The sequence below is a fragment of the Chenopodium quinoa genome, unplaced genomic scaffold, assembly GCF_001683475.1.
Source record: "Chenopodium quinoa cultivar QQ74 unplaced genomic scaffold, ASM168347v1, whole genome shotgun sequence".
Lineage (NCBI taxonomy): Eukaryota > Viridiplantae > Streptophyta > Magnoliopsida > Caryophyllales > Amaranthaceae > Chenopodium > Chenopodium quinoa.
The window spans coordinates 6,397,694-6,422,967 of NW_018745024.1; the positions used below are offsets into that span (position 1 = coordinate 6,397,694).

A 25,274-nucleotide genomic window follows, 5' to 3' on the forward strand; every position below is an offset into this window, starting at 1 on the left:
AACAAGTTGAACCAAACCATTTCTTAACCTTAGGGGTTGTTTGGTTACACAAAGAAAATGGGGGAAGTGGAAAATCATGGGAATTTGAAAATACATGAGTTGTTTGGTTGACAATAAAAAGTGTAAATGAGGGAATTGCAAATTCATGGGAATCGTGACTTCCCACAAAATATGGGAAGTTAATTACCTAACCCCCCTAGGTAAGTCAAACTTCCCATGATTTGCAAATTCCCTCGTGCCAACCAAACAACTTTATACAATTCCCATGATTTTGATGTAGGAATTTAATTCCCATGAAATACAAATTCCCATGGGTAGTAATTTCCCATAGCAACCAAACGACACCTTAAACTTTGCTTAAACCAAGTTCAACTTCAATTGTACTTCCCTAATCCCTACAAATCTTCCCCTCGTCCCTCGTCCCTCGTCCCTCGTCCCCTTAATCTAACTTCAATTAGGATACACCCTAACCCAATCATTTTAAAACAAAAACAACATAAAAATATAAAATCCCTTCAACTGTGCATTCAATCACCCCCTCTTCTTTCCTCTTTCTCTCTCCTCCCCTACTCTCCTTCCTCTGTATTCTGCAATGAATTTCTTCAAATCTGTCTTCGCAGACGAAGACCCAGAACCCGATCCTCAATCACCACAATCTTCTCCCAAACATCAACAACCCCTTCAACCCGAACCCGAATCCGAACCCGAAGATCAATCCACAGCACCACCCACATGGGGTTTCGTCGGCGGCTTAATCAAAACCTTCGCAACAAAATCCGAATCCGTAATCGAAACATACCGTCGTGATTTGCAGGAATTTAGCTCTGGTTTAAAGATTGAAACCCAGGTTTTCAAAGAGGTTGCAAGTTCATCTCTCGAAGTTGGTGCATCAAAAGCGCAAGAATCCCTTGAATCTGTTGGTCAAGCAATTGATAATATTGGATCTGTTGTTTGGAAATCTACTGCTCAGATTATTGCTCAAGGGAGTGATTCGGATCTCGAGAACCCGGATTCGAGCCCGCGATCGAATCCGGGGTTGAATTTGAATCCAATTGATGGAAGGAAGTACAGTAGGTTTGATGCGCAGTTGAGGGGGATTCAATGTGATGTGAATACGTATGTTGAGGAATTTGAGGATGTGGGTGAGTTTGAGAAGTGGAAATCGTCGTTTAATTTGGGGGAAAAGAGTGAAGAAATGGGGAATTTGATGAGGGAAAATGGGGTTATGGAAGGGATTTATAAAAGGGTTGTTCCCAATTTGGTTGATCATGATTTGTTTTGGTATAGGTATTATTTTAGGGTTTATAAATTGGAGCAAGCTGAGAGTGTTAGGGCAAAATTAGTGGAAAGAGCGAATGAGGATGAAGAATTGAGCTGGGATGTTGATGATGATGAAGAAGAAGAAGATGATGAATTGAAACAACCTGATGTTGTTGATGGTGGTGATAATGTAGGGGAGGAGGAGAAGGGAGAGAAGGTGAAAGACGAAGGCGGTGTTGTTGAATCGAATGAAGAGGCGAAAACGGGAGGGAATGAGGAGGAGGAGGTGAAGAAGAAGAATGTGGATGAGAAGACACCCTCAGAGGGGAGTAAGGATAGTGATATAACAGTGGTTTCGACACAACCATCTCGAGGAGAGGAGGAAGAGGAGGAGGATCTTGGTTGGGATGAGATTGAGGATCTTGGTAGTGATGATGATGTTGGTGAGAAGAAAGGGAAGCAAACTGAGGGTGGTGGTGGGAGTCCGAGCAACCGGGAAGAATTGCGAAAACGGTTGAGTGTTGCTGAGGATGATGAGGATTTGAGTTGGGATATTGAAGATGATGATGAACCTATTAAGAAAAGTTAGAGAAAGGGTATGTTATAGTTATACTTTGTGGTTACATGATCATTTGATTTTTAAGAATGCAATTGTTATTTAAAAGCTTTGATATGCTTATTGTCTATTGTCATGTAATTGCTTAGTTTCAAATATATGCATTAGTTTAATTCTTTTGTGTGGTTTTAGTCCTTGAGTTCATTGTATAAAGTTATATGATTTGCTAAGAATGCTTTGTCATAAACCATTCGAAATTGAATACGAAGTACATTGCAAGAACAAGTAGTAGTATATTGATCCAAAATGTTGGAATTTGAATGAGATAGTAAGGGTTGAATTTTTCAGAGAATTGGGAGTTGCTAATATTGCTATCTTAGAGTGCCATATTCATCAATCAATTATTGATTTATAGAAGAATAATGGTACGATCTTTGTGACTACAAATAATGGATTCGTTGTGGATTATAGCTTGGTCGTTGTAATGATTATTGATTAGTAGAAGAATCATATGCAAATCTGTGTAATAACCAAAATGCTACAACTGTATATTGGAGATTGTTTTGGCTATGTTAATTCACTGCCTGATGTCGTTGTAAATTTGATAGAATCTTAGCCCAGACCTCACTGCTTTAGTTCATAGTTCTCATGGAATGTTTTTGAATCAGTGCAATGTACAAGAGATTATATAAGGTGATGAATCTGATGATAGGTGAAGCATAAATAAGGGTTAAAGCAGAAAGTGTATAGGGATATGGAAGGTGCATCTTAACTCGTTAAGCGATCATCATTGCTCAGGTTGTGTTATTATTACTCAATGAATCATTTAGCAATAAAAACCATTGCTGTTGAAGCCCACCAAGGCACCGAATGCACAGCAACCTGCGGTTAGTCCTATACCAGAAGTCCAGAAGTCTGTTTGGCCTGTTAATACTAGAATTGACCAGGGATTCACTGTAAATGCTGTCTTTGCTCGTTATTGCCAATATATTGGTCTGCTTCCTTACATTTATCTTGTAATGCCTGCAAATCATTGATAGATGAAAGGATCGTGTATGCTCTTTTAAGGACTAGCTAAAATAGATTACCTTTGTCTGTGCTGATCTACTTCAAGTGGTTATAGTATTTACTGTACTGAAGCGCTCTACACGACAATCTTATTGTTTTAGCCGTGGATTATTTTTTAATCAATACAACTATAACTTCCCATATCCTTTTACGTATCTTACCTATAATTAGATGTATAACAGCTGGTATAGGCTTATAGCGCAGCTTATGTTGTAGCGTTAAGCTAAGAAATATACAGTCGGGAATATCTGCAGTCTGACCTTATCCAGAGTGTCTACAGGTTTTTTTTGAAGGGAAGAGAGAAAGAGGATTATGTTAAGGGAAGAGATGAAAAAGAGACTGTAAAGATTGATTGGTTAATTAATTTGCAAGCTAATTAGTAATTACTACCTTTACTAGTACCGCGCAGAAGCATTGTAAACGCTGTTTCTGGTCTAAAACAATATCTACAGTTGTGTTGGAGTGTCTTTGATTCAACATGGACACTTGGATTGTTAGGCCAAAATAATTCGTCAAAATAACTTTATATATTACTAGGTTACTAACTTCATAATTAGTATGCACGATTTTCTACAGTCTAAAAAAAAAAGGTATTTTAGAATACCTCATTTTTTTTTTCTTTTCACATTCCTTTCTTCCTTACCAACCCTTGAACCCTTGTTCAAGTGTAACCAAGCAAATGATTTATGCCAACAAGACACAAGGAGGGTTGGTGTCTTCATGTGAAAATCATTTACTCTAGAGTATTGTCTGTGGTAACAAACACAAATTTTGTACCAAGTAAGGCTTGGCCTGTAAGGATTTGGACTTATGACTTAAGCCTTGTTTGGAAAAGTGTTTTTTGAAGAGTTTTTAGCTTATAGAGACATATTACTATATTAGAGGTTTGACCACCTTAAAAACCTAATTTCGTTGTTTGGAAAAGAAAAAAAAAATGAAATTAGCTTATTGAATATTTAGGTTTTTGGTTATTATATACACTTACAACCAGTCAAATCTAGGAGTGTCCATTCAGATAAAACCCAAATCCAAACCGAATTATCAATTCGGATCGATCCAAACTTTAAATCGGGTTAAATTCTTTTGAAAATTCGAATTTTTGAATCGGATCAAATTGACCTTATTCAGATCCAAAAAAACCGAAATAGAAAATGTTATTTTCTATAAAAAAAATAAAAAATAAAAAGTATTTGTAATATAATCATGTTAAAACTATTTTTATGATTATATTAGTATTAGTTGAGTAAACCTATGCTTTCAATACTTGTATTAATCGCGTACAACTATACTATCAAGAATTGAATTTTTATTATTGCATTTTTATTTTTATAATCGCATTAGCCCCAAAAACATTAGCAACATATTTTAATTCGGATTTTCTGGATCCAAAAAATCGAATTATAATTCGGATTGGATTTGGTAAGGAATTCGGATCAAATTGGATTTGATAATTAAAAATCGAAATTTGTTTCGGATCGGATTGGATTGGATTTGGGCTAAATCCAAACCGAAAACCAAATAGACAACCCTTACTCAAATCTCTAATACAACCAAATAGTCAAACCAGTAAAAACAACCCACAATATTAATCAACTATCAACTAATTACCAAACGAGGCCTTAATAATCCTAGGATCAAACCTCATTAATTAGAGGCTTTTATGGGGTGATGTTTCACTTTATCCTTATGGCTTACCCCTTCACTATCGAAATAACAGTAAATAGAAAATTTGGTTTTTGCATGACTGTGTACAATATTTCAATCTTTATAATTTATTGGAAAATTTGCAAATTACAGCTATTTAAAACTTGTATTTTGTAAATTGCAGCCATTTTAAAAAAAAAAACAAATTGCAACTCAAAGTTGTTATAAATTGTAAATTGCAGCCTAATTCAATTTTTCATCGATTTGTGTATCAAAAAATGTTTGTTTAAGGTTTTATATTTTTGTTATGCAAAACAAGGCACTTACGTTACTTTTTTGCCAATTCCGAGGTATTTTAGAATACCTCTATATTTTTCTCTCTTCTTCTTCCTCTCTCTCTACCAACCCTTGAACCCCTGACCTTGAGCGTATCATTAGAATGATTTTTGCCAACAAGGCACAAGGAGGGTCAGTGTCAATTTGTGACAAATATTTTTAATTATATTCTCCGATTTTTTGAGTCTTCGACACAAAGGCACCAGTGCAAAGGAATCTTTCCATAATATCAAAATGAGATTGTGGTTATGTACTCTAATCAAGTATTTTGACACGTTATCTAAAATAAAATAAAATAATGTGTAATAAATCGAGAAAAAAGAGTGACATGTAGCAAAGTTTTGTAACATAATACACCTTCAGAAAGATGGATACATAGATAATTAGATACACCGTACTTCATATTAATTTTTGTCAATGGGATTCAATATTAGTAATGTAATTAAAAGATCTTTCTTGGGAATTGAACGCAAAAAGTCTTCCACTAGTATGCAATATTGCAATCATGTTTTCCATAGGAGTTTAGATTGACAACTTGACATCAAATAGAAAAACCCGAACAAGTAATATTAGTCTTAAACCACTTAATTTAATTTGTACTCTCGCTGCCCTTTTTTATTCTACTCACTTTTCCAATTAGGTCCACCGAAAGTCCTAAATCAAATAATTGTAAAATTTTCCTCTTTATGACAAGTTATACACACAAAATACACAATTGTGTTTGAAGAAAAAATGATTAGTGCCAATCTTATCATAACAAATTAACAATGCTTACTTTAAAAAGTTTAGTCAACTCTTTAAGGAAACTAAAGTAAAAACGTAACGCAATATCTTAAGCTGTAGATTAGCATACTAAACACTAAAACCAAAAGGCAGAGAGAGTATTTGAGATGCTCACCATTTCCATTTCGTGCCTTCATCCTAAGCATTAGGCAAGACGTTATATCAAACACTTTATGTAGCATATATACAAGCCCAATTTCTAGCTCTATATGTGCATATGTTAAATTATTCGTCGACCACTGAGCAAATCTGAAAGCCGAAAGAAGACATGTCTGATGCCTTTGTGGTGCTCCTGATAATGGTGGGTGTAGGGATTGTGGTGGTGTCCATCTATGCTGCTATACGTTCTTGTAGAAGATCCAATTTTCTCACTTGCATTGCCAAGATCTAGCTCGATATTTTTCCAGGGTGGATCACAGTGTGTTTTTTTTCATGAAGTATAAGGGCGCTTATTTGCAGGGTTAGTAAATCATTCAATTTCTGGAACTTTGTCTGTTTCATTAACATGTATTAACATATTGTAAAAACATAGACAATGTAACTTAGGAATATAAGGGGATATATTTCACACAAGATGCTGTGTTAACACAGATTAAACACGAAGTAGAATAGCAGCAACAAGCAGCCAAGAAGGCATAGATTTTGGTTGCTAACAGCACCTGATGTAAATTTCTGCAAATAACATTAATGAAGATGGAAGCAAAACAGATACAATGTAAAATTTGATGAGTGTGAAGCGTAATACCAATTTTTAATAGACTGAAACACAGGAAATCAAGCACAAACTTGTCTACAAAATTCCCCATACAACTCTTTTTAATAAAGGCGGATAATCACTAGAGTACAAAACTGCAATTGCTCAATCTCATCAGTAAAGCTTGCTAAACATCGACTTTTAACTAGAACACAAACCACGGTGAAGTAAACTTTGTTTAGACACCAATAACTTCTGTGGTCTCACCCTCTGCGATGGTTCCCTCAGATGGCCTTTAAATATTTACACCTGTTTGATTGCAATGAAAATCACTGACAAGACTGGGATCAAGCTAGCTGTCTATGCTGTGAATTGCTTCACCAGGTTTCTTGGCCGTGACACTACATTCTAGAGCTTGTAGAGTCTGGAGCAAATAAAATGTGAAACTGATCAAATCTGAAGAAGCCTGCTGTATTTCTGAGCTGCTTGTTCTACATTTTCTACAGGCAAAATAAGTTAAGCAGAATGCTATAGAATGATACATCGCTGTCCTAGTGAACAGCTTCCATAAACCCTGTTGACATACCAAAGCATTATACATTGATAGCGCGCAAGTGCTGTTGCCTTAGTTCAAAGTGAAGAGAAAAATATAAGAATCAACTAAGACTTATATCATAAGCTCTTCATTATCCAAATTGAAGGGTGAAAAAGAAAAATTACAGAGAGCAGAGGAAAGCCTGTTTTCGAGCGATTAATACCCTCTGATTCTGTTTTTTGGGGGAAAGAGTGAGGGGGTGGGATGTTAGGAAGGAAAGCAGGGGAAGATCAGTAATGAACATGCATACTGTGAAATAAAATATTCATTAAAAAGGTAACCACAGAATTAATATAGCCTCAAGCCTTAAGTAATAAGAATAATTTAAAATCTTGTTAGCAAACATACTCTAACATAGATTAGGTTACTCAGAAGAAAACTACAAAGTATACGCCATCACGGAAAAACCTGTAGGCTCCAGCATACCAAATGCTTATGCACCTGCTTCCGAAGACCTCATCTGTTGCTGCAACTCCTCATCAGCATTCCTCAAAAATTGATCCCAACCACTTCCAGCGTTCATATCTATATAATCATAAGGAACCGCAGTCTTTAATCCTGGACGTACTGTATGCTGGCTTCCCACTATTCTACAATCAATATCTTCCTCTAACTTTCCAGCTAGCTCCAACTCTTCCCAAGTAAACAGTAATGGCAATGTAAATGCACCCCATGGATTAAAATCAATCAACTTGACCTTATTATCTTTCGTAACATAAACATCAAACGTGTAATTTTCAGATTTAAATTTCCCTTCAACATTATCCATAAAAAAATCATGGATCATATCTTTGAGCTCGACTTTCCTTTCCAGCACAGCAGGATAATAAGCAGTGACTTCACGTTGAGAAATTCCAATTAGCTGCTGAGCATAGACATAACAACGGAACTCCATCTCTGGTCTCAAAGAGGGGTACCATTTGCGCAGAGCAAGGTAAAAAAGTGGTGGTCTTGACAAAGTCTTGTCACTGCATGAATCATACGGATGGCACAAATCATGCACCACTGAATCAGACGATTTTAGTAAGAGAGCTATGTCACAAAATGATGTGCATCTGAGGGTTCCTGTAGAGCTAATCCAAGCAGCATCTTTTGGCGAACTCCAATTTAACTTGGGAAAGACAGCACCACCAAGGGATTCAATTGATTCTTTGATCTTTAATTCAAGTTCCGGGAAAGAAGGGGGAGATGGTGGTTGCTCTGATTCATCTTCAGATCCTTCTGACACTTGATAGTCCTCCTCATCTTCAGGTTTATGAATCCTATTGGGCAAGGCGTCCTCATTTGAAACTGAAATGGGAAGCAAAAGGGGGCCATAATCTTCACACAGATACTCAATAAAGGATTCTGGGAGTTCATGGACAACAGTCTTTAAAGAGACAGATTTAAATTTCGGATACCATTCTTGTATCTGGCAACAGTTCACTTCTTCTAACTTCATTTTCTGAGACAAAAAAGATAGCACAAGTAAGAGCAGAGAATAAATTTAAATAAGGATAAAACAATTACAGCACAAGAACTTGGCAATAAAATAGAATAAGAGTGTTGCACATAGTCATTAATGGTCTGTGTCAATATTAAAATTTAGTCTTTCCTGATACGAAAATCTATTTGGGAGGGCAATTTTTTCTTCTGATATTAATTGCACCAATATCCCATAATGACGATCCTACTTTGTTAATCAACCATCCTATATTGTACTCAATTTTTTGCAACGATTGCATTTTCATACACATCATTCATTCTATTTGTTGTAAACTCCAATGATTATAACTAGAAAGATAAACATAAAGTACAATATCATTAAGAACCAACCAAAGATACAAGACAAAATCCATCATAATATCTATTTAAACATCAATATGAGTTTGCCCAATTATAACTTTCAACAACCAAAACTTAGATCATACTTCCATAAAATGACATTTTACACCATCATAAATTCATAACAAATGCAAGTCATTTAAAAAAAAAAACAAAAAAAGAACACTCCAATCAGCAAGACATTTAAAAATTCTCTACAAAGCATAGAACCTCAAAACTCACCAAATAAACCCAAAATGAATTAAATTTTCTAGGCGACTTCTATCGGGTTGATTAAACAGTAGGTAGATAAATAAATCCTAGACTTTCAGTTTTCAGGGATAATCATTTGCTATGGTTGAGTGAATTATTATTAGTAATGAAACCCAATATAATTATTTTATCATGGTAACAACAAGGAATTCATCAAATAAATAGCAAATATGTATCAAGAGTCATAAAGCTGGTGAATTTTAATTTTTCGGCTATTTTGCAAACAAATTGATATTAATCCCAACTAGTTCTCAATGAAAGCATAATTAAACTAAACAATTGGATGAGTGTTCTGTTATCTAACCAGCAAAAATCCAACAAGACATATTTCATAATAATAATTATTAAAAAAAAAAAAAAAAAAAAAAAAAAAAAAGAGGGTTATTTGAACAATGCCCAGATGAATTTCAGCAAAATTATGTACAATTTTATATTTTTAAGGGCAATAAAATCAAAATTAAAGAGACAGTACCTTTGAAGCAACTATTCGACCACCTGACCGGCAATGAGAATAATCTTCTTTGTGAATTGTTTTAACTCTTTTGATTTCAAATTCTAGGGTTTATATAGATTTTTTTAATAGAGATTATATTAGATTATTAGAGTAAAAAAAAAATTATTAAAAAAAAAAAACCCACAATCACTGTGGTTATAATCTAATTTACTGTATTCGTGCAGGACCGAAACAGATCGACCCGGACATGACCAAAAATTAGAATTTTAAAAATCGAAAACCGGACTGCTTAAGTTAGGATCAAACGGAAACTCGGACCTGACCGAAAGAATCAGTCCAAAATCCGGACAAGACTGCTTTGGACCGATTTAAAATGTTTTTTAAAAAAAGAATTCTAATTTTTTTAATAATTTTATGAAAAACTCGAAAAAAGTAAAGGAATTCTATTTTTCAAAAAATATGCTGACCATAGGTTTTGTCGAATTTTCATTAATAATATCCCTCTTAAGTGTCGTGCTTAGTAAATGGCTGCGCAGAGAGCTGTCAAACATACACTTCTAATAAAAATACGACACCTCACCATCTACAAAATAAAAGAGAGGGAAATTATGGGGGGGAAATTTCAGACATTAACCGCCAAACTAAAATCTTAGGCGGGAGAAATGATTTGGCGCCAATGGTAAAAGATTGTAGGTCCTACCTTTCCCACCCACTTTCATCTTCAATTTATAAAATAAAATAAATAAAAATAAAATGTCTCAAAGGAAGCCATTAACATTACAACTTTTTCAGCCAAGTTTTTATTTTATTTTATTATTTTTTTTAAATAAAATCATTGGTGTTCAACAATATATTTCTTATTTGTGATGTTCAAGATCCTATTGTTCAATATTTCATTCTCCATACTCCATCTACAGTAAAGCATGTTTTATGTAATGATATTAAATCAATGAACTATAATGTTGTAATTTCAATTTTTATTGTTATCGTTTTTTTTAATAGTCCGACAATAATCTTTGTGGTTGTTTAATTTGAATCTTACAAATATTTTGTGTTATTTAAATCAAATGATCTGGTTTTGACAAACTTCTGGAATTGTACAATTCTGGTTAAAATTCACTATTTTGGTTCGACGAAGAAGAAGAATCGAGTTCTACGTGATGTTAAAATGTTTATATTAATTTAATAACAAATACAATTTTTAAGTATCTTGAATACTATATATTAGTAACTTGATAATGACACGTATATTATTTGTAGTATAATATCTAGAGTTACTAAACAAATGATGGAAATAAAATTCAAATACATTCCAAAAAAAAAAGGCACTTATAATTAACAAAGATAAGATTCGAACTCGGGACCAATGCATGGAATATGGTTTATACATTGCACTTGTAACCAAGATTACAGGATATTCATCATGTTAACAAATTTCTGCGTTAAATACTTATAAAACACATCGCTGTTATTTGCGAACTATAATACAAGTTTTCAATACTATTTAAATTCATATTGTTACCAAATAACAAACAAACTTACAAGAATATAATTGAAAATTATATTATTGCCAATAATTTGTTTTAATTTCAATTTTAATTATCATAGTAATGGACTACAAATATTTCAAAGATCGAAAAGCATGATGTCTTAATTTCAATTATCATAGTAATTAATGGAATTCAAAACCTTAATGAAATTCAAACACATTATGATAATTGTCGAATTGTGACACGGTATTTCCCCCTGTCAAGCTACCTTTGCCCAAGTATATCCACCGTAAAATTAAACCGTGAAATACCTAATGTTTGGTTAACCATCCAATACCATCGATAATAATAAAGTTGGAGGGTTCAAATTAAATAGTGAAGGTTTAAAATCGTTTATAAAATTAACAATTGTAATTTTAAAAGTAGTTATCATTTACTAATAAATGTGACTATACAAAACTTTTTTATACTTTGTTACATCTTGCAAGGAGGTGTATCAATTTTTTCCTTATGTGAAGGAGAATCCAAATTTTAACAATAAATCATTCATTCACTATTCGTTAGCATTATTAATATGATGTTATTACTTACCTTAATAAGACACGTACAATAAATCCATAAGGGGTACCTCATAAATTTGAAAGGTAGAGATAAAATTACTAACTATCGAACAATTGTTTAACCAAATATGTATATATTTATATAAAAATATATAGGGAAATTCTCTTTGGTAAACTCATACTTTTTAATTTTCTCAGTGGTAAACAATAAAAAAAACTTATTATCCTTGGTAAACTTTAATTAGTTATAATTATTAAATGGTAAACTAAATGAAATTATAAGCTTAACCCTAGTTAACTAAAGACTTAATGACTAATTTAGCCCTTATCCTTAATTATAGCTTTCCCCAAAAAAAACTTCAACCACCCAAAAGGTACATCCATCAACCAGAACCACCGCAACCATAGCCGCCATCGCCATCACCACCAGAACCACCTTCCAACCGTTGACATTACCACCAACAACCGACCCAACTTCACCGCCCACCCAATTCGCCCTAAACCCACCTAAAAAAGCCAATCCTCCATGAGATCCACCCCACCGAATACCTACCCTCCCTGGTCGTCGCATCTCTTCCCCTTCCTCCTCCCTCCTCGGCCGTCTCATACCCTCCCCTCCCTCACCACCCGTCCCAGCCCCCTCCCCCTCCCTCGCTAGGTGTGTTTGTCGCGCAAATATATATCATCAGAAAAAAAAAAAAAACAAAAATCCCGACCTTCAAAAGTTCAAAGCATCAATGGTGTGGTAGTCGGATCTCTGATTTCAATTGATTATCAACCTAATTGAAGGAGGAATTACAGAAATTGGGGAGATTTTGAAGTGAAATACATTGTTTAGGTAGGAGAGATTGAGGATGTAAGGGATTGTTTGGGGAGGGGTGGTGGTTCAAGGGGAAGGAGAGACGCGTGCAAGGGTGGGGGAGTCCAGCGCACCGGCGAGTGAAGGCTGAGCGCGGGGCGCCGGCGTGGGTGGGGGTAGGGTGGCTGGCCGGTGGTGATTGGGGGGGATCTTGAAAGTGAGAAAGGTAAAGAGGAAGAAAAGAGAAGAGGATGAAAATGGTGATAGATTGGGTTTGGGTGAGGGTATTTTTGTAATTTGAGTGTATTAAGTGGGATATTTTAGGAATTTTATTTTATTTTTTTTTAAAATAATGTTAACCATAGTTACGTAATTATATAAAATCATCATTAATGTTACCATTGATTTAGTAAAGATAATTAGGGTTTACCAAGGATAATAAGTTTTTTTATTGTTTACCACTGAAAAATTTAAAAAGTATGAGTTTACCAAAGAGAATTTCCCATATATATATATTTACAATGTAATGACAAAACTCAAGTAAAAGGGCTAAAAGTAAGGTGTGAAGGGTTATAATCAAATAGTGGAGGGTTACAATAAAAATAACTGCAATTCATACAAAAATTATTAACTACTAATAAATATAGAACATTGTCAAAAATGATATAAATGAAGTAAAATTTTTACAAATATAAAGAGATCTCTTACTAGTCTTTATTTTATTATCATTTTCCATCTTCATTAGCATCAATTATATGATCTAAAATATTTTTAATACAACGTTGTTATTTGCAAACTATTATATAGGGTTCCAATATTATTAAAATACATATTGTTACTAAAAATATTTCGACAGTAATTACATATATTTGATTCGAGTAAAAAAAAATCACACTTATAGCGAACACATGATTCGAGCCCGGGACCTAAATGCATGGATCTCGTATTAACTAATCAAAGTTGTAACCAAAATTGCGAGATATTCACCATATTAACAAATATATTTTTAAAATACTTATAGTACACATCGTTGTTATTTGCAAACTATCATACATGTTTCCAATACTATTTAAATTCGTATTGTTACCAATTGACAAACAGACTTACAATCGTTTTGTTAATAATATAATTGAAAATTATTGCCCATAAAATATTTTTATTTCAATTTGAATTATCATAGTAATGGACATCAAATGTTTCAAAGTTTGAAAAGCCTGATCTCTTTATTTCAATTAACATAGTAATTAATAATAGACTACAAAACACTACGGGAAAAAAATGTATTTGGCACCGGTTCAAACCCGGCTTAAGGCATCGGTTTGAACCGGTGCCTATTTGGGGGGTGCCAAAAAGGGGTTTAAAAAGGCACCGGTTCAAACCGATGCCAAAACTTGAAATTGGCACCGGTTAACCGGTGCCAAAACTGGGTTTTAAAAAATGTGGAATTGTTTTTGGCACCGGTTAACCGGTGCCAAAAGTGCCAAATATTATAATTTTTTTTTTTTTAGAACAGCAAAAAATTAAAAATCTGACTTAAATTATTTAGAACATCAAAATATAGATTGAATTTCAATCAACATAATAAAAAATTTACAATATATAATCAAAACAATTTTACAATATAGATCAATAAAGTAGTAGTTCAATTACAACAAGGAAAAAAAATATCGAACAATTAATATAATTAAGCTTCCATCTTGCTCAATATAAAAAAAAATTCGAACGATTAATATAATTACAACATATAAAAAAATTACAATATAAATAAAAAAATAAACTCAATATTCTTGCATCTTGCTTCTTCCATTTAAGATCTAACTCAAGATATCTGCACCAATTAAAGCAAAAAAAAAAACGATTAACCCAGAACATCAATTAAAAAATAAAATCCAGAAAAAATAAAAAATACAATCGAATAAAATAAATATAAAAAATAAAATCGAATAAAATAAAAAAAAATCAAAAAATTAAAAAGAAAATCAGTTGGTAAGAAAAAAAAAACCCCAGAACATCATTTAAAAACCAAAATTGAACCCAGAAATTAAAAACCAAAATCGAAAATCTGAAGAAAAAAAAAAAAAAAAAAAAAAAAACCTCAGAAAATAAAAAAATTTCGAATTTAAATCGAAAATTTAAAAAGAAAATCCCAAAACAAACCCAGAACAAATCTTGCATCTTTAACGGATCTAAATCAAGTAAAAAAAATCAACAAACCCAAAAACGCATGCATTAACCCAGAAATCGAAAAACAAAATCAAAATAAAAAAAAAAAAAACAATCGAAATCGAAAAAAAAAACCCAGAAATAGAAAAAAAAAAATCAAAATCGAAATCAAAAAAATTAACCCAGAAAAATTCACAAATCGAAAACACCCAGAAATCGAAATAGTTGAACTCGGAAAAAAATTGAAATCGAAAGAAAAATCAAAAACCCAGAAAAAAAAAACGTAACAAAAAAAACCGAGAAATCGCTGAAAAAAAAAATCAAAATCAATTGAAAGAAGAGTTTGAAATTAAGAAAATCAAAATCGAAAAACAAACTATTAAATTCGATTGAAATACCTCAAAATCCGTTTTGCATGTTGTTGTCTTCGAATTTGTTAGTGGTTTTCGAGTGATGATAGAAAGGAGGAAGAGATCCAGAAAGATAAATGAAGGAGAGGAGAGGAGAGGAAAGAGAAAGAGGAGAGGAGAGGAGAGAGAACGGCCGAATGAAATATTTAGGGTTTTGGGTAGTTATAAGGGCGGTTTTTTTTTAATATGTAAATGAACCGGTTCGTAAAGGCACCGGTTCAAACCGGTGCCCTTTTTATTATTGGCACCGGTTTGGGCTGAACCGGTGCCTTTTCCATTTGTTTAAAAACCCGCCCAATTTTGGGCCGATTTTTGGCACCGGTTTGGCTTGAACCGGTGTCATATGGGGGGTGCCTAATGCTATTTTTCTACTAGTGAAAGCATGCCGTCTTTATTTCAATAATTAACATAATCCATAAGGGGTATCTCATAGACATAAACTCAAGTTAGAGGGCTAAAAGTTAGTTATGAAGGGTTATAACTAAATAGTGGAGGGTTACAATAAAAGCAAATTTAATTCATATAAAATATTATCAACTACTAATAAATACAAAAATTTTTCAAAAATGAAATAAATGAAGTAAATGTTTTTACAATATATACCATGCAGAACCTCATCGAACACTGGTGAACGGTACAACACATTAAGATCATTACAAGATCCGGGAATACCAAAGAAGGAATGCCATATCCATAAATCCTGATCCGCAACGGCTTCCAGTATTAGCGTTGCTTTCTTGTTCCTACCGGCGTACTGCGCTTTCCAAGCCGTTGGACAGTTCTTCCATTCCCAATGCATGCAATCAATGCTGCCTATCATGCCTGGAAAACCACGCAGTTCATTTTGATGCAGTATCCGGGCCAATTCATTAGTTGTAGGGTTTCGCATGTACTCGGTTCCGAACTGGTCAATGACCCCGGCACAAAAACGTTGTAGGGCAACTCGAGCGGTTGACTGACTGATTCGAACGTATTCATCAACAGCGTCTGCAGCCATGCCATAGGCTAACATTCGTATCGCGGCTGTACATTTTTGCAGAGGTGATATGCCTAACTTTCCAGTTGCATCCCTACGCTGCTGGAAGTAAACATCACCTTCAACGACCTTGTTCATTATACGTAAAAACAAAGGTCGTTGCATACGAAATCTTCTTCTAAATTGGGTGGTATTGTACACAGGATTATCGGAAAAATAATCATTGAACAGCCTGGCATGTCCCATTTCCCAATCTCCTCTGTTCGTACCCCCTCTACGTGATTTTGAAGTACGTTGGGATTGTGTTTGGGGCATGAGGAAAGATGTGGGTTGGTATGTGAAGAGTTCATCAACGAGTTGATCATATTCTTCATTATTGGAAGAAGATGAACTTGAACTTGAACTTGATGATGGTCTGGAATACATCATGTATTAATATTATAATTTTCTTAATTGGTGTGGTTGTGGATATGTGCCATGCCTACTATATATAGCAAATAAATCAAATGAATATGTGGTTACAAATCTGAATGACCACACCAACTAAAGCATTCAAATTTTCAGCCACGGAATAGGTATACTATGCTAGTTGACAATGACAAATCTTGACAAAGTGTATTCAGAACAAAAGTGACTACACCATGTCGGTATGAATGACCTAAAGTTAAAGCATACTGACAAAGTTAATTCAGAAACATGTGACTACACAATGACAAAAATGTGACTACTGAATGATAAAGAGTTATTGCAATTTTGTTGCCATGAATGACCCAAAGTTAAAGTGAAATCAGAAAAAAAGTGACTACCCAATGACAACAATTGAATGCAACTATGTCGGTAACAATGACAACTGAAATCAACTTGTTAAACAACTTGTCATTCAATATTGGAAAATCAGAATACAAGTTTACATATGACAGTGAAATTAAACACACCACTAATACATGTTAAACATAAAAGACTACATTGCGCATAATTAAAAACTTAACTAATACAAGCGTACACCTACTACAACCAAACATGCTTATAAGCCCTGTAATTTACCCAGTAAGAAATTCTTGTACGACTCTTCTTCAGGAGTGAGTGGAGTAGGCGAATTCTTCATAGCTTGCACCATATCAAACCAGGTTTTCATCTTATGAATGTCAAGTTCCTCCCTTTTCCTCTGTTCCTTCTCCCTTTCAATTTTGATCCGCTCTTCCTTCAGAATGGCCTCCCTCTCGCGAATTGTTGCCAATTCCTTCATTCGTTCGCTAAGCTCAGACGAACCACTGTCCGAAGCTACTTCTTTCCCTTTACGCTTGGCCTTTGCTTTCTTCACACCTTCGGGTCGTTGTATTCCTCCAGATGAAAAACCATCCGTAGGGGTTTCATCCCCTCCATCATCTCTGGACCTCTTCCCACTTCCAGCACTACCTTGCTCCTCAACATCACGAACAGCTTTTCTTTCCTCCTTTGACAAGGACCATCTCAGCTTTGGCCTCCACTTTGGATCTCTATTAAGCATTTCAACAGCGTGAGGAAAAGCGAAATTACGACCTTGGGCGAGATGGAAAAGCTTCGACGCACTTTTTATACGGTCAGCTTCGTTGTAACCACTCCCTCCCTCCGGAAGTCTACCTGCTTCATCATAGCAAGATATCCACTGTAGTGTGTCTGCTGCCAACCTTCTCCAGTGCGACGTCAGACTCTTCATAGGTCTTGGTGGAAGTATATGCGGCTTCTCCGCATGAGCAAGTTGATATGCTGCGTGTACATCGCGCCAAAGGGAAGTTGCTTTCTGGCTCGTGCCTTTAATAGCATTCTCACTGATCTCCAAGTACAACCCAATCAGAGTTTCATCTTCCGCAACTGACCAAATTCGAGTCGCTCGTGCAACAACCTGGTTGGATTTCAGTTCGGGAACTGGTGGAGGATATTGCGGCGTCTCTGGTACGCTGTCCTCTTCGCTCTCATTGAATTGTGTGTTGCTATCATGTACAGTTTCAGGTGTACATTCTTCAATAACATGGTTTCATAGGGGAAACTGAGTGGGTGTCTGATACTGTGGAGATGGTTGCAAAGACGTATTGCCCATTCTTTGCAAGAACAATTGAAACTCGGGATTAGTTAGCAAATCATCACTAAAACCAGAAAATTGTTGGCGGAAATTTGGGTTGTTTGGATCCATTAAAAGATTCTGCATCACAAAACAAAAGATAAATATTTGTACTAAAATTTACTAATTTTTTACAAAAGATAATTTTTTTTTTCACATAATCACATATATACTAATTTTAATACATAACTAAATTTATATATTAAAAAAAAAATTAACCAATAATTGGAAGACTTTATTAACTACGAATTTAGTAATGTTTGAATTTAGTAATGTATGGAGAAAACACACATATACTAATTTTAATACATAACTAAATTTATATATTAGAAAAAAAAAGTAACCAATAAATGCAACACTTTTGCAACTACAAATTTAGTAATGTATGGAGAAAATATCAACAACTTTCTTCAATTACATAATGCAATTAAACAACATGGTTTTATATTTTTTTTTTTCAAAAAAACACACATATAATAATTTTAATACATAACTAAATTTATATATTAGAAAAAAAAGCAAATATATCAAATAAATGCAACACTTTTTTTACTACAAATTTAGTAATGTATGGAGAAAATATCAACAAATTTCTTCAATTGGGTTTTTCAATTAAGTAAACATGGCATATAATATTTTTTTTTTCAAAAAAACACACATATACTAATTTTAATACATAACTTAATATTACAAAAAAAAAAAAGTAACCAATAAATGCAACACTTTTTTTACTACAAATTTAGTAATGTATGGAGAACATATCAACAACTTTCTTCAATTACATAATGCAATTAAACAACATATATTTTTTTTTCAATTACATAATGCAATTACATAATATTTTTTTTTTCAAAAAATCACATATATATTAATTTTATTACATAACTTTATTTAAATAATAATAAAAAAAAAATTTACCTCAATATGGGTGTGTTGCAACAAAAATGCTCTTCAACAAATTTAAAATGCTTAAGAAAATAAAAAAGTGGAGGATTTTAAGTGATTTCGAAAATATATCAAAATATATCAAAATGCATGTCTATTTATAGAGAATTTAATTTTATGACCGTTGGTAATTTTTTTTTTTTTTTTTACTGAAAATATTTTTCAGAAAATGCAATGGGAAGATTATAACCGTTGTAAAACGGCTAATTTTGTCATTGGCCAACACCCTGAACATGCCACGTGTCGCGCTCCTACTCGCTGGCAGCCTGGCATGAACAGTACCCGTATTTTTTTTTCCAGCTTTCCTCCAGCTTGTGGGCCCCACCGAGATCACTGTTCATCAGAAGAAATGCCCATGCTATGGACATTTTCATTTTTGCCCATGGGCTTTTTCTTGCATTTTTGGTTTAGCTCACCATTGTGGGTGATGAGCAAAGTATTTGCTCACAAGAAATGCCCATGAGCATATATTTTGCTCATGGTTGTGAGTGCTCTTATAAGCTTCTTTTACATATAGCCCTAAGGGTCATCAATGTCAAGTTCCTTTAATAAATTAAGATATGCCTAATGTCTATCCTTAACATTGATAGTATATTATTCTGATTAATTTTTTTTATCTTTTTATAAAATTGCGTACACGGTCTTTTTATTATTCTGTTTAATTTGGTTTTTGGTATTTATTTGTATTTTTTTTTTGTGTTAATATTGTATCATAGAATAAAATACAAATATAAAATCAACAATCTCTCAAATTTCTATATTTAATATTTCGTTGTTGAAAATTATCTTATGTTTTTGGTTAAAAAATGATTATTGCTTTTGTTTCTTGAATTGATATTGTAATTATGTGTGAAATTTTCTTACATTTAGTAATATGTTCCACATAAACATAGTAACTACAAAATATTTATATGTAACAGATATTGAAATATAAGTAGTATAAAATCTAAATTAGTAACAACGAATCCCTTATATCGAACTTAAAATTTGTGTTTAATCAGTTACTGGGATATATAGAAGAGATCCATGTGTTTATGATTGTGAATACTACAACTTTTATTTTGTGTTACTAAAAATAAACTAACTTATCAAACATTTATGTTGATGATAGGAGAAAACCGAAGAACATTGGAATTAACGATTTGTCATTTTTCTTCAACGAAATATTATGTTTTAATTATGGAAAACGCCAAGTTCAATTAACGTATTAGGTTGATGTGAAACAAATCATATAATGGAAAACCCCAAGTTTAATTATCTATAGTGTTAAATATTAAAAATTCACATTCATCTATAAATATTAAAATTAAACACTAGAATAATAAAAACAAAAATCGTAATCGGCGAAATAGATCTCCAAATTGCTGTTACACATGCAATTCTCCAGTTTAATTCGGATCACCCATCATCTTTCCAGGGGTAATTCTCCATTTTAATTACATTTCTTCAGTACTGGAATTAAACTCCAATTTCGTGATTACGAACCCTAGAAATTATTAGGGATTTCAAGGGATGTGAAAAGAAAATAAAATAAAGAAATTATTAAAAATATGGAGCAAATTGTGTACACAAATCCAGAATATTGAAGATTAAAAATATGTAAATTATTTTCACAAACAAATCTGGGAACAAAATTATAGAAGAATAGATGAACATTATGAAGAACAATGGAGGAAAGAGAAGAACCATATAAATTGGGGATTTGTGAAACGAAAATTAAAAATAAAAATCGTAAAAAAAAAATTAAAGCAAATTATTCCATAAATTCATAATATTAAAATTTTTGACATGTAAAGTATTTTATAAACCAAATTTGGATAAAAAATTTAAAAAAAAATAGGAACATGAAAAACAAGAATAATGGAGGAAAGAGGAGAGAGAAGAGAGAAAATTAGACCCAAAAAAGGAGCTGGTTGAAATGAGAGAGGAGAGAGAGTGGGGTGGTTGGGGAGAGTGGGGACCAAGTTTATTTGAAATTTGAAAATAAAATTTCAAATGAAATTCAAATTTTTGTTTTTTTGGACTTTAATGAACAACCAATGGAAAGATGACACATCACTGGTGTATGTCTGGCCCACATACACTCAGTGTATGTGTAGCCTTAGCCTGGTTGCACATCATGACAATTACTAGTAGAAGTTTTAAACTACTTGGTAATTTATTTTCACCAAAAATATTTACTTCCCTTTGTTAATTAGGCTTTCATTTTGGTTTAGCAATGTCACCCAACTTTAATGAGGGTTGGGGCTTGGGACTTGCAATCAAATTAATGTTTTATGTTCCTCATTTTCATTTGTTCTCACATGTGAAATGTAATATTGTAAACTTTTTGAGGAAGTAGAAATCTATACATCTATACAATATATTAAAAGGTGTTCTACAAACCGTACATGCGTCACATGACAACTTTAACTTCTATCAAAAGGCCACATGTACATATGTCGTCTCATTAACTTCTACTCCGTACTAGAATTGTGCTATGTAGGATGAGGACACATGTAAATATGTTTTTTTTACACCGGATAAAACAAGTTTAATAATAATAAGAAAGCGAATTAAAAGAAGAGGACAGGGAAACTAAGTTGTTAGCTGCTTCTTTTAGGCAGATTATGAGCTCATTCCACCTTTGATCTTGATTCTTTTCGAACCACACACCAGTTTAGAGATTTTGAGTTGTTTTTCATCTCGTTGATAGTCCACGCCATACTCTTATCACCAATATCATCCTGCTGCAGAAGATCCACTAGGCCCGAAGAATCCATCTTATTTAATTTATCCATGACTTTTTTTTTTTAACTAATTATTGATTATATACAAGAAGCTAGATTATAAATGAAGCTATTGAACTAAACAAGCAACCGAGTCCAACTATTAGTGTTTGTTCTTACTTTTCAGTACGTGAATTTTCTGAATTTTGAGATATAACATAAATTTATGATATCCTTTGCTTTTGTTTGTTGACAGAAATTGATGGATTTGTTAGAATTTCATACCTATTTTCATTGATAGATGTGATACACACAAGTAAAGTTATACGGTATATGAATCATGCATGATGAGAGATAGTAATTCTGTTTAATGACTATTAGACTTAGTGTAGTTAAGCCGGATGAGGTTACAACATGTATTGTTACATTGCAGAGATTTATATTTTGGGGCTTAACACTGGGATCATGAACTAAAAGTAAATTTTGTAAATGATTACAACAAAATACCATATAACATAGTCATTAATTAGGCATTAATGACAACTAGTAGTGACAGCTGCAATTACTCTTCTCAGAATGCTAGTCATTTAGACCCTTAGTAGTGATTAATAAAAGTAGATAAATAATAAATCTTACTCACTCTGTTCCTTAGAGCATGCCCACTGGTTAACCAATTGGATTGGTGATATGTCCATTTTATATAGTGTTTTACCCCCGTCCCTTGGTCGTTATTAGTAGTGTTTTTGGCTCTTTCGGGCCACTTTTATTACTAATTTGTGTGTTCTAGTGTTTTCGTAGTCTTAGTTGTATTTTACAGGAGATTGCATTCTTAGAGCATTTTCCCGGGCTTTATGGATCAACTACGAAAGCTAGAAGGACACGACCACTTTTGGAGCCCAAGATCGGTGAGAGCTGGTGATTAAGGGCTCGGTAATTGGGATCCCGAGGCATTTGGACCAAGTACTTAAGACTCGAGGAGGAAATCCGGATTGGGCCGAGAAATCAAGCCCAATCGAAGTCCAGGCTCAAGGAGAAGCAACCGCCCGATCGGGCTACCTCTAGCATGATCGGGCGCGGCAAGACTAGTAGGCTGAGCTTGCTGAGGCGCGCCCGATCGTGCGAGCTTCTAGCACGATCGGGCGATGCTTCTTGGGAAGAACGCGAAGAAAAAGGCGCGCCCGATCGGGCGCGCGTTTTTAGAAGACCTGATTAAGTTTAGTTTTAATTCCTGTTTTAGAAAACGTTTAAATACGATTTTGTACGGAATTATTAGAGTATCTTCTTCCTTAGACTTTCTCTCTCTACTGAGGATCTTTTCTCTCTCTTAAATCTTCTCTCAACTCTTGTTCTTGATTATTTTTCCCATTAATACAGATTAGTTTGGTAACGATTTCTCTTCTCTTAATCTTAGTTATTTACTTTATTCTTTTTATCATGTCTTGCTTTATTGCTTTGATTAGTTTAGTTTTTAATATGTGTGAGTAGTTTTATTTCTAGGGTTTAAGGGGATCCATAAATAATATGAAGGGGTAAATTGTCGTTGTTAACTATCAATGTTAGATTTATTTCCTATTGATTAATTTAATGCTCTGTGACTAGATTATGCCTATATTTTATGCATGAGTTTGACAACATTGATTTGAGATTCGACAGATGAGAATTAATGTTTAGGTCTAGTTTCTATAGGCAGATTAATTTATAAATGGTTAAGTCGAGATTCGAGAGATGAGATTTGATACCGGTAAATTAATTGTGTGATTGTAATACGTAGCGAAAGCCCTTTACAATCTGGTTAATTGATGCATTGATGATTGACTATTATTGGTTATTGGTATTGCATGATAATTTCTTATTGAATTGTTTTAACGTTTTACAATTGCGGCTTGTAAAAGTGTAGCAATATTAAATTGATGAATCGAGCAGATGTTAATTTGATATTAAAGGATATTTTCAATAAGAACTTAGATCTAGTAAATTGCGAAAGCCTGTTAGATCTATGGTGATTAATAAATTGCGAGAGCCTGTTAATCGTGTTATTTATTGCAATGTTAATGATTGATTACTATGTTTTACCCTGGAATATTATTTATTGGTGAACCTATACCCTAGATCCTTTCATATATTGTTTTCTCTCTATTCTCAATCTTAGTAGTTTAGTTTCTTGTTCGAATATTAATATTGGTTACTTAGATAATTTAGATTATAATAATTAATTAGGAGTAAAAAGACTTGTTTCCCTGTGGAGATCGACCCTACTTTCCAATCTACTTTAGTTAGAGGACTTAGGAATTATTTTTTATTAGGGGATACGACTTTACCTTGTCAGTTGGTTATTAGGAGAGAGAAAGTGAAAAAATAATAAAAAAAATTGAAGAGAGAAAAAGTTGGGGGAATATTTCAATAACCTGGTTATTTGGGGTTGGTTATGCAATAAAATATTGCAAGTGGGTGGGTTTTTTTGACAACCCTTATGACGTGGCACAAGAGGATTTTGGCACCTATTTCTTTAATCAATGGCTGAGATTTGCTCTGATTTTTATTACCGTTGTAATTTTGTAATGGCCATAATTTTTATAATACAATTCTAAAAAAAAAAAAACACCAACGACTCTATTTTATTTTTCTCTATAAAATGAGCCCAATATTGAGGTATTCATTCCTACAATATCACAACCACAAAATGAAAAAGAAGGTCTTTTTGCCAAATTACAAGAAGCTGGACGAAAGGATGTTGAGCGTGATTTTGGAGTATTACAAGCTCGTTTTGCAATAATACGGAATCATGCGCTAGCTCGTGACACATCAATGTTAGGAAAAATAATGATAGCATGTATCATTATGCACAATATGATCGTTGAGGACGAAAGAGATACGTATAAAACGTATTACGATCCAAATGAATATGATCAAGCTACAAATGCGTCTTCAAGTAATAGAAACACTGAAGAGCCTTTTTAGTTCGAAAATAGCAACAACCGAATTGCAAGTTTGGAAATTTATATTTCTAATACAGCTCGTGTTCGTGATGAACCTATACATAAAGCCTTGAAGAAAGACTTTATTGAACATATGTGGCTTAAATTCGGTGTTAACAGTAGGCAAAATAATTTGCATTAATAGCTGTATAATCGTAACATTAAATTATTGTATTTGTATTCAAGCACAATTCGTTTTTATCTTTGATTGAATATGTATTATTTTTATTATTATCAAATTTAGTAAAGTTGCAATTATTGTGTATTTCTTAATTATTGTGTGTTTCTTAATTAACGACTAATTACTTACTAATTAAATAATATAATGCATTAATTTTAAACTTAATTCATTTTATTTAAGTAATGTATGCTAATAATAATTATTAGTTTTAATTGATTATTACCAAGTGCATTATTTATATATGATAGGATTTAAGAGAGATATTGTGTGGTGGGTTGGGTAAAAGTAGGAGAGAGAAAATGTATAACTAAAAGTTGTGGTTAACTATTGGGAGACATTGATTATTAAATGGGTATAAGAGTGGTTATAGGTGAGGTGAAAGATGTAAAAATTAATAAAATAAGCAATAATCCTAATGGTTGTGGGCAACAATTGTGTTTGCTCTTACTAATAGTCTCTTAGAGCAAACACAATGGTTGCCCACTAATATTGGGCTCATTTTA

General features: G+C 33.2%; 4 protein-coding genes across 5 annotated transcripts; 1 reads left to right on the plus strand and 3 right to left on the minus strand.

Annotated features, from left to right (window-relative positions):
* The first annotated feature begins 309 nt into the window (after positions 1 to 309).
* Positions 310 to 3,021, plus strand: LOC110708399 (BSD domain-containing protein 1-like). 2 transcript variants are annotated; one of them, XM_021886529.1, is made up of 2 exons: positions 310 to 1,856; positions 2,529 to 3,021. In XM_021886529.1, exon 1 carries the CDS (start codon positions 593 to 595, stop codon positions 1,847 to 1,849), a length of 1,257 nt encoding a protein of 418 aa, XP_021742221.1. In that variant the 5' UTR covers positions 310 to 592; the 3' UTR covers positions 1,850 to 1,856; positions 2,529 to 3,021. The 2 variants fall into 2 exon arrangements, with proteins under 2 accessions (XP_021742221.1, XP_021742220.1); XM_021886528.1 differs by having other exon boundaries at positions 311 to 1,856; positions 2,485 to 3,021.
* A 2,708-nt stretch (positions 3,022 to 5,729) lies between these two features.
* Positions 5,730 to 9,891, minus strand: LOC110708400 (cell division cycle protein 123 homolog). The gene is made up of 2 exons (XM_021886530.1): positions 9,485 to 9,891; positions 5,730 to 8,380 (listed from the first exon to the last, which is right to left on the minus strand). Exon 2 carries the CDS (start codon positions 8,375 to 8,377, stop codon positions 7,370 to 7,372), a length of 1,008 nt encoding a protein of 335 aa, XP_021742222.1. The 5' UTR covers positions 8,378 to 8,380; positions 9,485 to 9,891; the 3' UTR covers positions 5,730 to 7,369.
* Positions 9,892 to 15,349: 5,458 nt separating this feature from the next.
* LOC110708866 lies at positions 15,350 to 16,293 on the minus strand. Its single transcript, XM_021887090.1, has 2 exons — positions 15,492 to 16,293; positions 15,350 to 15,369 (listed from the first exon to the last, which is right to left on the minus strand). Exons 1-2 carry the CDS (start codon positions 16,291 to 16,293, stop codon positions 15,350 to 15,352), a joined length of 822 nt encoding a protein of 273 aa, XP_021742782.1.
* A 415-nt stretch (positions 16,294 to 16,708) lies between these two features.
* Positions 16,709 to 19,018, minus strand: LOC110708401 (glutathione S-transferase T2-like). The gene is made up of 2 exons (XM_021886531.1): positions 18,881 to 19,018; positions 16,709 to 18,043 (listed from the first exon to the last, which is right to left on the minus strand). The coding sequence occupies exon 2, from the start codon at positions 17,558 to 17,560 to the stop codon at positions 16,889 to 16,891; it is 672 nt and encodes a 223-aa protein (XP_021742223.1). The 5' UTR covers positions 17,561 to 18,043; positions 18,881 to 19,018; the 3' UTR covers positions 16,709 to 16,888.
* Positions 19,019 to 25,274: the final 6,256 nt, after the last annotated feature.

Coding starts and splice junctions, on each gene's coding strand:
- LOC110708399 (XM_021886529.1), top strand. CDS start 593: ATGAATTTCTTCAAATCTGTCTTCGCAGACGAAGACCCAGAACCCGAT.
- LOC110708401 (XM_021886531.1), bottom strand. CDS start 17,560: ATGAAGAGTCTGACGTCGCACTGGAGAAGGTTGGCAGCAGACACACTA.
- LOC110708866 (XM_021887090.1), bottom strand. CDS start 16,293: ATGATGTATTCCAGACCATCATCAAGTTCAAGTTCAAGTTCATCTTCT. Junction 15,370..15,491: donor GTTCGATGAGGTTCTGCATG/GTATATATTGTA, acceptor TCCACTATTTAG/TTATAACCCTTCATAACTAA.
- LOC110708400 (XM_021886530.1), bottom strand. CDS start 8,377: ATGAAGTTAGAAGAAGTGAACTGTTGCCAGATACAAGAATGGTATCCG.